Here is a 14,111-nt window from a genome sequence, read left to right on the forward strand (position 1 = left end):
TAGTGTTATCATATCTATCAGCACCCAAGGGCATGTCATCAAACTGGATGCTTTGGAGTGAATACTGATTTCTAGATCAGGAGTCTTTTTGACCTTCAAGATCACGATCGTGGAGTTACTGTACATTTTTTTCTACTGTACATAGGACACAACAGATCACATCCTTGGGAAAGGAAAGCACCTAGATAGTTTTAAAAAATGGATTTAATGAACAAAGTGATAATAGTTTAGTTTTAGCAAAACAGAAACTGTTCTGAAAAAAGACTGAACCTAAATATGATTAGATTGCAATGTTCCAGTGAACTATGGTAAAAATCATATAGCTTCAGAGATTTATATACCATTAGGTCCCAATGAAACTCATAGTAGCACACACTGAAATCCATAATCATGTCTTGGTGAGAATTTATTAAAAACTGAAAAGTTTTAAACATAAGTATATTTAATGGGAACTCTTGATGTGCAGACTAATGGCACCTGACAGGCTGGCAGTTTTCGGAGCTGCCTATTAAAACTCAATTATAACCCATTCACTAAGCACATGCCACACAGCAATGCACATGGTGGAGCGTACGCTTCATCTGAGTGTCACAGATTTAATGTTTGATTTAATATCACGTTAGCACATCCCTTGGCTTCCCTGACAGTGCAGTTGGTAAAGAATCTGCCTGCAATACAGGAGACCCATGTTCGATTCTTGGGTTGGGAAGATCTGCTGGAGAAGGAATAGGCTACCCACTCCAGTATTCTTGGGTTTCCCCTGTGGCTCAGATGGTAAAGAATTTGCCTGCAATGCGGGAGGCCTGGGTTCAATTCCTGGGTTGGGAAAATCCCCTGGAGAAAGTAAAGGCTACCCACTCCAGTATTCTGACCTGGTGATTTCCATGGACTGTATAGTCCACGGGGTTGCAAAAAGTCAGACATAACTGAGCCCCTTTCACTTCACTAGCACATCTCTTAGTTTATGAGTTACCATTCCAATGTTGAAGAGAAAATTAAATTTATGCCAGTCTGAGTTTCAGTCCTGGGAGGAGGAAACCCACATTCAGCCCTAAGAGGAGGAGAGCAAATCAGGTACATGAATCTCCTCCTCTTGTCACTACAGAGGTGTCAGAAAGTGAACATCAACATTAAGGGAAACTGTAATTTTAAAAAACTGACATGTGAAGGCAAAATTAAAATCTCAGTGTTTTCTGATAGAGGAAGCTTGAGGGTCCCTAGTGTGACTATCCCCATTGATTACAGAAGAGCCTGTACTGTCAAGAAGCATGATACAAAAAGTTAACCCCGATTCCAAATGCCTTCATCCTGAATTCAGTAAGTTACGCGCCATGGTATGCCATGTGACAGTAATGTAACTACCCATAGCCATCCCCTGGTATCTGGGGGCGTGGCTCCAGCTCCCTCACAAACACCAAAATCCACAGGTGCTCAAGTCCTTATTCTATAAACAGCATAGAACAGTTGGCTCTCCTGTATCCAACCACCTAGTGGGACTGACTCCTCAACTGTGATTCAGACGCCGGGGGTCAGATGCAGGGGTCCAACTGTATGCTATGCTCATGTCGCTGTGACCCAAGAGCCTGTATTCCTAAAGCAACACTGAATAGGTCTCCAACAAGTAGGCCTCACTGCTACCAATGTTTAGGGGGGGAAATCATTTGCACTAATTTATGACATCATTATTTGCTTAATCTGTGTATCTAAAGCAACTTCCAATTACCCAACTTTAAGTGTAGTGGTTATGACTCATGAATAATCTTGACCTTGATAAAATTCTAATTTGGAATGGATGGACATCCAAATTAAAAGACTTAGGATTCAAAGAGAACAAACAGTGAATCACTATCAGCCCAAAACTAAAATTTTGGCTCTGAGACACAAGAATTAGTTTGTTTTTTAGGGAAGTCATAAATGTCATGACCCATAAGCAAACATGTATCTACATAAGTGCTCCATTTTTCCAAACATAAACTGGGAAGAAGACTTTCAAAAGGATAAAGTAACTAAATACAAACAACAGACACAAACAAAAAAGAAGGAATTAAAAATATTCCATGTGGGCAATGCTATTGTAGTAAAGTAAACCACAGTGGTTTGAAACAGCTTCACATTTGGTATTTGATATTAACGATTTCCAAGGAACTTTGAGTAAGAGGAAATAATCTGTTTTACAGGTTATAGGAATTTAATCATATAATTCATGGCACCTGGGTGGTCATTCCAATTAAAAGAAAATCAAGATCCTTTTCTTTACTATTTTGGTCTAATGTAATTTGCCAATCTCATCCATTTTTGTTCGGACTTGTAGAGGAGATGGTTTGATATTGGGAGGAAGAAAAGACTCCATTTAAACATAAACAAGGAAGAGAAAAAATGCACTATTTTCTTGAGGAAAGGTTACAGGGCTATCACCAACACTTCTTTTTAAATAAGGTAATTATTTTTGTCATCTCCGAAAAAGGTATTAAACCTCTGAGCGCCAGTTGGCTGAAGAGGTGATAAATGGCCTACTTGTCCTTCTCCCAGTCAGTCCCAGGAGGGAGTAAGCATTGCCTGTCTCCAAGTGGCACCAACTCATATTGGAGAATCTTTCTAAAACACCACGTTTTTTTTGTTTGTTTTTTTGAAAGAAAATTTTCACCCATTTCAAGTATTTAAGCAGACTGGAAGCAAAAATATTATTAATTTCATGAACACTGCCTCTCCTTATAAAAGAATATCTAAAAAGTAATGTTATTTTAATCTTGTTTCTGACCCCCTAAAATAAGCATAGCCCTTTTACTAGAAAAATAAATTAGAATGAGAATGGAAAACTGCTGTGAAGAAAATTATATTAAATTTTAAAATTGCATCCTATAACTGAAGAAATATATCAGCACTTAAATATAGCTTCATTTTCTATAATTACAGTTTTTCAAGTCCTGAGATAGAAATATGAAAATCACTTTAAAAATAGATCATCTCAGTACCTGCATGTAGATTTGTATGGATAATGTACCTGGATATGTGTAGATATGTTTAGATAATGTATTCTCTAATTCTTTATTCATGTACATATTGGTTGAGTTATCTATTTAGTGTTAAATCCTTCCTTCCAGATTTAGTCAGCAAAACTTCCTCTGCTTTGAAATATGGTATCTGATCAAAAGTTCCTAAAATATTCCAACTAACATCTGTACTGGAATCCTAAGGAAGTGGATACTTTCAAAATGTTATTAAGTAAAAACATGTTACTATCTCTTGAAGAGCTGGGAGCTGTATCCACCACTTACTCTGAATTTCCTCTTTCCGTCTGTTTACCACTTCCAGTGGCACCCCCATCACCATCAAGTGTTCAGTGCCAGAAATCCATAGTTTCCTCAGTGTCTGGAACTGGCAGACAGAACCATCAGACAAAATCCACTCTCTTGAGCCAATCAGGGAACTGAGATAACCCAGCCTCACCCTAGGAGAAGGAAGGTATTTACTCTGAGATTCATCTCAGTGACAGCACAGACTGGATGCTTTGCGGTTGTCATTTCAGAAAAGCACCCCCAAAGAGGCAAGGCAATCATACTTTCTGAACAAATTTACACAAATTTAACTCTTTTTAATGCTTTTTTATGTATACCATTTTTAAAGTCTTTATTTAATTTGTTGCAATGTTGCTCTTGCAGGGTGTTAGTTTGCTTGTTTTAGCTGTGATGTATGAAGGTTCTTAGCTCCTTGATCAGGGATCAAACTTGCTTCCATCACACACTGGAAGGTGAAGTCGTAACTACTGGACCACCAGGGAAGTCCCTTAACTCTTGCACATAAGCTTCTACCATTGTCTTTTCATTAATTTGGTGAAAGTATATTTTCATCTTTTAGCTATTCTGGGATGATTTCACTATCATGTAGAATGCATATTTCTATCTTGTGCAAATTAATAACATAAAGATGAGATGTCTGCACATTAAAGTAGCAACAATAGTATGTTTCTTTAATAAACATCAAAGTATTTGAGCTTTGAAAGTATTCAGGATGAGTTCATGTGATATTATATGGCATTTTACCCAGTGACTTAGGTATGGAGTTTAGGGAACGACCATCATGCCTTGGTGGTCTACGGCTAGATATGTCCCCTCCAGGGACAGACACAAACTTGGCACACAGGACAGGTGGAAGCGTATTATAAGCAGGTCTACAATACATAATCTTCCTACACAGAATGATCAAATACCTTGGATTTCCCCCAACTGTCTCAAAATCAAACATCCATGTAACATCCTGTTCCCATACTACAGAAATCAGGACAATTGCTAGTAAGCTTATAAAAAGAAAACATGTAGTAAATTAGGTGGGAAAGAGCTGAAGAATCACGCTAAAGAATATCACTGTTTCTTCATATGCCGAGGTATTTTGAGGACCAAGTTTTAAGGTGAAATAAATTACAAAATAAATGGCTAATTACAATCTTTACAAGTATAGAAATGGTAAATTACATCTTCCTGGTTTACTCTAAAATATTCATCTCCTCCCAATCTATCCAAACCAGGACAGTACTGAAGTTGACCTTGCTGAGAAGTCTGACTTTTAAACTCTGAAGCATTGCTATTTACAGAAGGGTATGCATCTGAATACCTCTTTCATTACATCCATTTTATAATAACTGACTTTTGGGTTTGAGTAAATTTTCTGCTGCACTAAAAAATTAAAACAGCAAGTACAAAGTAATTGTGTTATTTACGTGATAGTTCATTGCTGCCCCTATTCTGGTCTTACTTTTAATAGGGATACTTGTAAACAGATTGAAATGAAGGAATTGCTAGGACACTTTAGGATTCTCTCTCTCTCTCTCTTTTAATTGCTAGCTTATTTGAGAATAAGTGTATAAACAATGGAAAATCCAATCTTATATAAGTTTTTTATATATTATTTCAACAGACTGTCTAAAAATATTTAACTTGGTAAGAAAGAACATCTAAGCCATTGATGGCAGCTTGAAGAACCATTAAGAGGTGAATGTGTACGTCTGTGTGTGTGTATCTGTGTATCTAAGCATGACCACTGTTTACACTGCTTGTTCTGCTTGGAATCTAAGCCAGAAGAGCCAAGATGACTGTTATTAGTGTATTTTATAAATGCTTCTGAGTAGAACAGTGATGAGCGCTTACATAAGTTAAGTGGTCATCACTATCATCGTAAGTCCAGCGCATATAGAGGAACTCAGACAACATGTATGGGTGGTCAACAAATGAGGACAGCAGGTACTCTGAGGAAGTCTGAAGTTTCTACAATATTTCTGTTTCTCATGAAGTTCTGGACTCTCCAGCCAAATGGGTCTGCTCCCAGTTGCCCAAACACCTACTGACTGCATTGGCATTACTAGCCTCTGTCCTCTGCTCTCACACTTCAATATCCAAAATATCCCTCCCACTCTCCTTTCTGTAACCAGCATTTAACCATTTTTCACAGCTGACTCAACATCACCCCATCTTTCCCGTGACTGCCAATGCATCCCCCAGAAGCCTAGCCACTGACTTCTGGTAAAGCAAGAGACTCTTACAAAATGTCTTATAATTGTCTACATTTATAGATTAACTCATTTCTGGTATTTTTAATGAGTAAGTTTCTGGTTTCTTAAAAACGATGATATACTTGTTATAGACAGGAATCACTCACTCTACATTTTTTCCATCACTCACTGCACAGTAATTTCCTGTTTATAACTGAAGCTGCCACTAGTGAGGATTAATTAAAACATCCCTGAATTGAAGTAGATTTAAATATGAGACTTTGGAGTAAAAAGTATATAAACCTGGTTCTAATGGGTAAAGTAAGAGGTAGGGGTGTCCATAGGGCCTTCTTCTTGAGTCTTTCAATTTTCCTTCTAGGCTGTTATGAGGCAACAGGTGACTGAGGAAGAAAGCCCTTTGGAAGAAAATAGTTCTCCATTCCAATCTTTTACCACAAGCCCTGCGGATTACATAAATGCAGATTCCAAAATTTTTCAAGAAACCCAGTACATATGTATTTTAATTCTCCCTCCACACCCAGCACGGTCTGTGGCAGCATCTCATAAATAAATATATTACTGTTTCTTCAATGAAGCTTAGATATATTCAAACTTAGAGGGTAAGTAAAGACTATATGTAGCTTTTTGTCAGATCAGGTCAAGGTTATAGAACGAAATAAATGTATGAAAATGAGCTCTGGGGTTTCAGAAATGCAGAAAAGGAATCATCAGGGATCCCTTCTAACACTTGACAGCTACTGGAGTGCTATCAGTACCAGGAAGGGGTGAGAGCCCACAACAAAAGGTATTTTAAGGCACCTATTTGATTCTGTGATGGATGCCCAATAAAGCAAATTAAATGAATGCAATTTTTCTCTAACAGTTAAACTACAAATTAAGTAAATCAATTGTGGATAGGAGCCTCCTGAATAATTTGCATTTGAGTAAATTTCAGAAGAAAGGATGACACTGACAAATCTAAAATATTTACAGTAAATTTTAGCAATATAAATCAATCATTATCTCTTACTGTTTAAAGTTCTCTGCTACATTTATACTTCCAATGTGAAAAATCAATGATACCTTAATTCACAACTATTAAAATTGGTGTTCTGCAACAAAAAGTAGACCTTTGAAGTATTTAGAGAATGTAGCAGGAATAATGTTAACAGGTAAAAGGGGCTACAATGTAATGTTTAGAAGTTGGAGGACATATCATTCCTCTGCAACTAAAGTCTGTTCTTTCAAACCCTATTATTCCTGAAAGGTCACATAGGTAAGATCCCTGTATTTCACTGAAGTTATATTAGTGGAACTTAGAAACAGGAATTATTTCTAAGTTGTACAGTTAGTGCAACTTAGAAATAGTAATTGTCAGAAATTGTTGTTAGGCCTCTAGCTCTGCAGCCATTCTTTTGACAGTACTATGGATTAGGCCATTATGATCCACCTTTAATCAGAGAGCATCTTGGGATGAACCCTGGAAGAAAGTCCCAGTTTCTTTCAGATTGTTCCATTGTGGGGAATGTAAGAGGGGATCCTGGCTGCAGAGCAATGCTTCCTCTGCCTCCTTGCATACTGGTCCACTTACAAGAGGAAGAGAGTAATAGGCCTTTAGCAACCCTGAAGGCTCTAACCCATTACCACGCTTTTCTAAACTATATGCTGCAAAAGTTTTTTTTTTTTTTTTTTTTAAAGGAAAAAGCTCTATTCTTGCTCCTGGTTAAATCATTTGAGTCTTAGATTCATCATCTTTAATAAAAAATATAACACCCATCTCACGAAGATGTAGTGGAAAACAAAATGAAATAAATGTATAGGTAATCACAACATTGCAGATATAACCTAAACACGTGTTATTTAAACACCTACTCTCAGTGTAGGTATGCATGGTATCCAGGGGGTGATCTGAACTTGTGAAGACCTCTATGGTCACCAAAAAAGACAGCAGTGCTGAGACACAGCAAGTCCTCATTCTCTCACACCTGCATTTATTGAACTCAAAAATATATATAAGGATCTAGGTATTTAAACTGTCTAACCCAATAAAATACTTCTATTTTTTGAAATGAAAGTGGAATTTCATGATATGAAGTAATTCTTCCTTTTGTTAATCATAAATCAATTTTTATTTATTTATTTTTTAAATTATTTTAAATTTTATTTTTAACTTTACAAATTGTGTTAGTTTTGCCAAATATCAAAATGAATCCGCCACAGGTATACATGTGTTCCCCATCCTGAACCCTCCTCCCTCCTCCCTCCCCATACCATCCCTCTGGGTTGTCCCAGTGCACTAGCCCCAAGCATCCAGTATCGTACATCGAACCTGGACTGGCAACTCGTTTTCATACATGATATTATACATGTTTCAATGCCATTCTCCCAAATCTTCCCACCCTCTCCCTCTGCAACAGAGTCCATAAGACTGTTCTATACATCAATGTCTCTTTTGCTGTCTCGTACACAGGGTTATTGTTACCATCTTTCTAAATTCCATATATATGCGTTAGTATACTGTATTGGTGCTTTTCCTTCTGGTTTACTTCACTCTGTATAATAGGCTCCAGTTTCATCCACCTCATTAGAACTGATTCAAATGTATTCTTTTTAATGGCTGAGTAATACTCCATTGTGTATATGTACCACTGCTTTCTTATCCATTCATCTGCTGATGGACATCTAGGCTGTTTCCATGTCCTGGCTATTATAAACAGTGCTGCGATGAACATTGGGGTACACGTGTCTCTTTCCCTTCTGGTTTCCTCAGTGTGTATGCCCAGCAGTGGGATTGCTGGATCATAAGGCAGTTCTATTTCCAGTTCTTTAAGGAGTCTCCACACTGTTCTCCATAGTGGCTGTACTAGTTTGCATTCCCACCAACAGTGTAAGAGGGGTCCCTCTTCTCCACACCCTCTCCCGCATTTATTGCTTATAGACTTTTGGATCGCAGCCATTCTGACTGGTGTGAAATGGTACCTCATACTCAACTCCATAAATCAATTTTTAAAAACAAACTCAACTTCAACTACAGTGAACTCTTATCTAATCTCATGTTGGCAAATAATTGTAGTTAGTAATCTAGTGCTTTTTTTAGGTTTTGCAGGTTTTTTTTTTTTTTAGTTTGCTTGTAATTTTAAATATTTCCTTATTTTACCCCAACATGTCTAGTTAATTTAAATTACATAATTAGGTAAAACTACCTGCCTTACTTTTCTGACATTGACTTGCTTGTACTCACATCCTTGGGAAAAACAATTTAGAAGTTTTTAGTAAATCATACAACCATACATGGGCTTCCCTTGTAGCTCAGCTGGTAAAGAATCCGCCTGTAGTGCCAGAGACCTGGGTTCGATCCCTGGATTGGGAAGATCCCCTGGAAAAGGGAAAGGCTACCCACTCCTGTACTCTGGCCTGGAGCATTCCATGTATATTCCATGGAGTCACAAAGAGTCAGACATGACTGAGAGACTATCACTTCACTCACAACCATAAATAATTAGAAAAGGAACCTAAGTCTAGGAACAAAGAGATCTTCTTTCCATTTGTGATTTTACCTCCCAATTTTTTGTGAAGATCCCCTGGAGAAGGGAAAGGCTACCCACTCCAGTATTCTGGCCTGGAGAACTGCATGGACTATATAGGCCATGGGGTCGCAAAGAGTTGGACATGACTGAGTAACTTTCACTTTGGGGCTTTGGGGGTGAGGTGAAGGATGGGATAGTTAAACATGATTCACACCTTGTGAGCTGTCTTCTATTTTAATATTAAAAAAATAATTCTGAAGTGTAAATTAACAAAAATCTGCATTTCTTGGGGATTATGTATATGTAGAGTCTTCTATTAACCTTCTGAATTCTCTTCTTAAGGTTTATGTAGAGCACAGAAAATTAACAGTTAGCTCCTGATTGTTATCAAGGCTTATATCCAAATAAGGCACTTGTTTTGTCCACTAGGGAGAGACATGGAGTCTTTGGACCATGTCTCTTGGCATTTTCACGGCAAGGATACAGCAGCTCCGCTGAAGGCTCTCTCAAGCTTATACTCAACCGCTGGGGAACACTTCAGTGAGGGAATAATACTCTGCTTTATGGATGGTCAACCATGAAAAGCCAACAAAACTCATAAAGGTTTTCACAGCAAAGGGAAAATTTAATTAAATCACCAATGAAGACAGTTTTGAAAATTAAGAATAAATTAACTCCAACCAACAGAGAAGTATATAAATACATGCACATGCACACATATGGTCCCCTCCACTCAAGATCCATCCAACAGAGTTAGTGACTCTTACACAGGCTCTTGGCTTATCAGGATAGGCTTCTAACTGGACCTGCTATTTCACAGTTTCTTAACTGTAAACCAAAGTAAGTTATCCTAGGCAGTAGAGAGGAATTCTCTTCCTAAGTCATACTTTTAAGAAATAGTTTAACTCTGAGGAAACAGAAACTGAATCAATATCATGAAATCCAAGGCATTTAAGCTGCAGGAAGCATTAGTGGGTCTAAGACCACATTTTCTTGTGGCATCTGAGGACAGGAAGACATTCTTATGGCAGTAATTTTACCAATGTAAAGATCTGTGTTGAAAATTATTTTACAAGTCACATAAAACACCCTTTTCTGCACTTTAGTGTATATGTTTTTACTCCATAGTTTTTTTCCTTGACCCCACTGAATGACAAATTCCAACATTTAATTTTTTCCCCCAAATTTAAGTACAAAGGTATTTTTTTTTAAATCAGTCTTCTCAATCTTAAAAGTGTGTTTCAAAATAAAACTGGGGAGGCAATTTAATTTGTACACATTCAATATATGCTAAACAGTAAAGCAAACTCAAGGTTAGCAGTTACACAAGCCCAGCACTACTCCTGCCATCAGATGAAATAAATTGCTGCAATGTAGTTCCAGCCACGGAGAAGGCAATGGCACCCTACTCCAGTACTCTCGCCTGGAAAATCCATGGACGGAGGAGCCTGGTAGGCTGCAGTCCATGGGGTCGCACAGAGTAGGACACGACTGAAGCGACTTAGCAACAGCAGCAGCAGCAGTTCCAGCCAGGGGATACAGCAAAGTGTGTGAAGTGAGACTTCCCATCTTATGTGGAATAGGAAATTTTTTCATGAATTCAAGAACTTTATTAAACATATTCTCCATCCTTATGTCAGATCTGAGCTCTTAAGGTAAACATACATTTTTTTTTAGAAGAGCAGACACAAATAATATATGACATTTGGGAATCAGATTGTCCCCAAAGCATCTTGGCAACATTTTTCAGGCAAAGAGTTAAACATCTCATTGACAAACAAACAAGAAAATCCACCTTACTTTTCACAGTTCTTGACCACATTTCAGAAATGCAGCGTTTACTAAGTCGAAAAGCCATGCCTGATGGTGATTTGAGATGCTCTTGTATCTCAAGTTTGACCAACTTCTCCAGGTGAATCTGAAGTCTGATGCCCTCAAGCCCAATTACTAATCCCACAGAAGACGAACTCTCCAGAAAAAGCAGCCTCGGATGACTGGTCATCCAAGCCCTGGGAGCTGCTGAGGTCCCAACTCACTTGCTAGGGAAGAAAAGAACCCTCCCGGCGGGTTAACCCGGGCTCCAGCACAGCTCGGCTCCCCGGCGGGGACCGCTCTCCAGCCGGTAGGTTATTGGAGCGCGGTCACCAGCCACCTTCCAAGCCCTGCACTCGGCGTAAATTGCTTTCCTATCTAGTAACAACTTTCTGTGGAAAAAAAGGAGAAAACTTTTCTCTCAGAAACTCTACACTCAGCTCAGCAACTTTGGATCCAACGCACACAAGGTGAAACACAAGCCCATCCTTTGCACAGGTTCTGGGTCCTTTGAGACCCGAACCCCACCCCCTCCCCGGGGTCCCTACGGTCCCCGAGGCCCCCACGGTCCCCGCAGAGCGCACCCACCTTGTTCTCGCCCGCGTCCGGCTCCGTGTCCGAGAAGCCCAGTCCCGACTCGAAGGCGGCGGCGGCGGCGGCGGGCGCCCGGCGCGGACCGGGGAGCAGCGCAGCGGCCAGCAGAGAACACGCCACAGAGCAGAAGCCCAGCAAGTGCATGGTGGCCGGGCCACGGGCGCGGGGGCCGGGCGCCCCGGCGAGGCTGCCTCGCGGCTCGGCCCTGTCCCCGAGGGCCGCCCGGGACCCCGCGGAGCCGGGGCGGCGGCAGCGGGTCCGGGCTCGGTGCTCGCGACGCTGCGAGCCGCTCTACCGCCTGCGCCCGCGAGCCGAGGGGTCAGGGCAGCGCCTCACAGGAAACCGGACATCCGAGCGCCCGCGACCGTGGCCCGCGAGGTGAGGCGAGGGCGCGGGAGGACGGCGCCCCGCTCGGCTGCTCGGGGAGCGAGGGATAGCCGAGCCCAGACGCCCCGCGAGGCTCGCGCCCTGCGGCGCCCCCGGGGCCCGCGAGCCCCCGCCTCCCCCTCCCCGCGGCGGGGCGAGCCGGGTGGCCGGGCGGCGAGAGCGGCGGCGGCGCCGGGCGGCGAGGCCGGGGAACGCGGGGCTGCGCGGCGGCGGCGGCGGGCGCAGGGGCAGGGCATGGCTGACGCGCCCTCTGCCTGCGCTTATGTGAGAGAAAGCGGCCGAGGGAGGGCGCGTGCCGAGCCCGGCCGCCCTCCCCGCGCGCCGGCCTTGGCGGCGTCTCCCGGCGCCCGCGCCGCCCCTCCCCCGCCCCCCGCGGCGCGAGCCCCCCGCGGGGTTGGGGGGGGCGGCCGGCGCGCGGGCTCCGAGGCGCCGGGCTCAGGGGGCGTAGGCGCCCCGGCTCCGGCCCGAGTTCCCCTTAGACTGGCCCCCAGCGTCCCCGCTCGAGGGGCAGGGGAGCTCCAGATTCTAGAAGGTGCGAGAAAGTCGGCCCGGGGCAGAGAGCCCGCCGGGCTCCCTGTTTCCCCTCGTTGGGCGACTCGGGGCTCCCCACCCCCCCGGGGGATGGGAATGTGGGCGGACTATGGGGCGAAGGCTCTGGAGCGGTTGGAAGCTCGGGCCTGTGGCCTGTGAGGCCGCCGGGCCGGGCGCCTCAGGAGCGTGGGGGAGTGGGTTTGAAGGAGGAAGCAGGAGGCGGGAGACATGTGTGAAGCTCGTTGTCGGACGTGAAGTCTGCAGAAGCCAACGGCTTCTCCCAGTCGGAAAAGTCAGCACGGGCAGAGCGCCCTGCCGGCCAGCGCTCACCTTAGCTCGGGTGGCCTGAGTGCAGACGCCCCCCGCGCTCAGGGTTTCCTTAGCGCCCCCAAAGTGGGAAAGCCCCACATTTACCTGGGGCGACGTTTCAATACACAGATCATAAAATCTCAGGTGATGAGACTTTGAGTCCACCCATAAGTTCTGAAACTCCCCTCAAGTAAATCCCTGATTTACTTGAAGCCTCAAATCTCAGTGACCAGGAGTGACCCACCCCACCACCACCCCGCCCTGCGTGGCCGCCCATCGTCGTTAACATTTTTGATGGTCAACGTCACTGAAAAGTGTTTTCTTCCACCTATCCATTGCTTTGACTTCTGGACTTGGCTCCATAAATCAAGTCTAACTTACTTCTGTGAGCTCTTCAAACCATTGATAAATGTCTGTCATAGTAACCCTCCCTGCACGCCTCTTTTTAAAGACCCCTTAAAGTTCCCTCTTCAACTACAACCTCATTTTGCATGTTCTTCAGCTAGTATACTCCCCAGAACGTGACTCAGTACTTAAAAGTATTCCAGCAAGCTTGAGAAAATGGCCTTCCTTGCCCAGATATCCTACATGTGTTGATGCCGCCTTGGATGGAGTTTACTTTCTGGCAGTCAAATCAGTGTTGAGTCACGTTACACTGAAAATCAACTAAATTTCTCAAGTTTTTTTTTTTATCCGTGTACTGCTGTGTAGTCATGTTCACGGTTCCCTACATTTGTGAAGTCGGTAGACGGTGCCCAAGATTTGAGCTTTGTTGTTTCTCTTATTAGACGCTGTCCTCTCAGACTTAGTCCATCATTGTAGCTTGTTGAGATATTTGGGAGAGCTGAGCCCACCGGCGTAGTAGTTCTTTCATTATGTTCCTGCTCTTTGCCTTTTTGATTAATTTGCTATGTTTGTCTTCAGATAAAATATCTGAAAGGGAAGAGCTAAGGACAGACCTGGGTAGGATTTAAGTAGATACTGGAGCTTCCTTTTAACCATTCTAGTAATTCTTAACTTTGACTGCACCTAGAATACCAAAAGATTTCAAAACCACACCTGAGTGTGTTTGCGCCTGTGTGCACCATCATGAGACTCTACTTAATTGGTCTAGGTTAAGACGTGAGCCTCAGGATCCTGTTAGGCAACCAAGTTGAGAATCTCTGGCATCTCCAGCTGGAGCCCGGCTTACCCCTGAGGACTGTGAAATCAACAGAATTGAAATATAGTAAGTATATTATTTGTTTTATTTGAAATAGAGCAATAATCACCGGATTCCCCCCCCCCCCACCTTGGAAAATACTATCTTCCTGCTATGGTTATTAAGTACAGGAAATGCTGGCAAAATGTATACTTGAGTGAAAAAGAAAAACAAAATCGATGATTTCAGAAAACAATCCCGCATTAATCATTTCAGGGCTTATCTGTTTCCCTGTTTGTATGTTTCGGTTTTGCTTGCTTACCGTATG

At 42.5% G+C, this 14,111-nt stretch overlaps 1 protein-coding gene across 1 annotated transcript in view; it reads right to left on the reverse strand.

Annotated features, from left to right (window-relative positions):
* The window catches only part of VEGFC (vascular endothelial growth factor C), an 85,466-nt gene extending 73,790 nt beyond the window's left edge, over nt 1–11,676 (reverse strand). Inside the window, exon 1 of the mRNA NM_174488.2 lies at nt 11,410–11,676. Coding sequence (NP_776913.1) covers nt 11,410–11,559 — 150 coding nt within the window. The 5' untranslated portion in view covers nt 11,560–11,676. The remainder of the gene's footprint in view (nt 1–11,409) is intronic.
* Between the last annotated feature and the right edge of the window lie 2,435 nt (nt 11,677–14,111).

The sequence above is a fragment of the Bos taurus genome, chromosome 27 (genome assembly GCF_002263795.3).
Source record: "Bos taurus isolate L1 Dominette 01449 registration number 42190680 breed Hereford chromosome 27, ARS-UCD2.0, whole genome shotgun sequence".
In the NCBI taxonomy this organism is placed as follows: Eukaryota; Metazoa; Chordata; class Mammalia; order Artiodactyla; family Bovidae; genus Bos; species Bos taurus.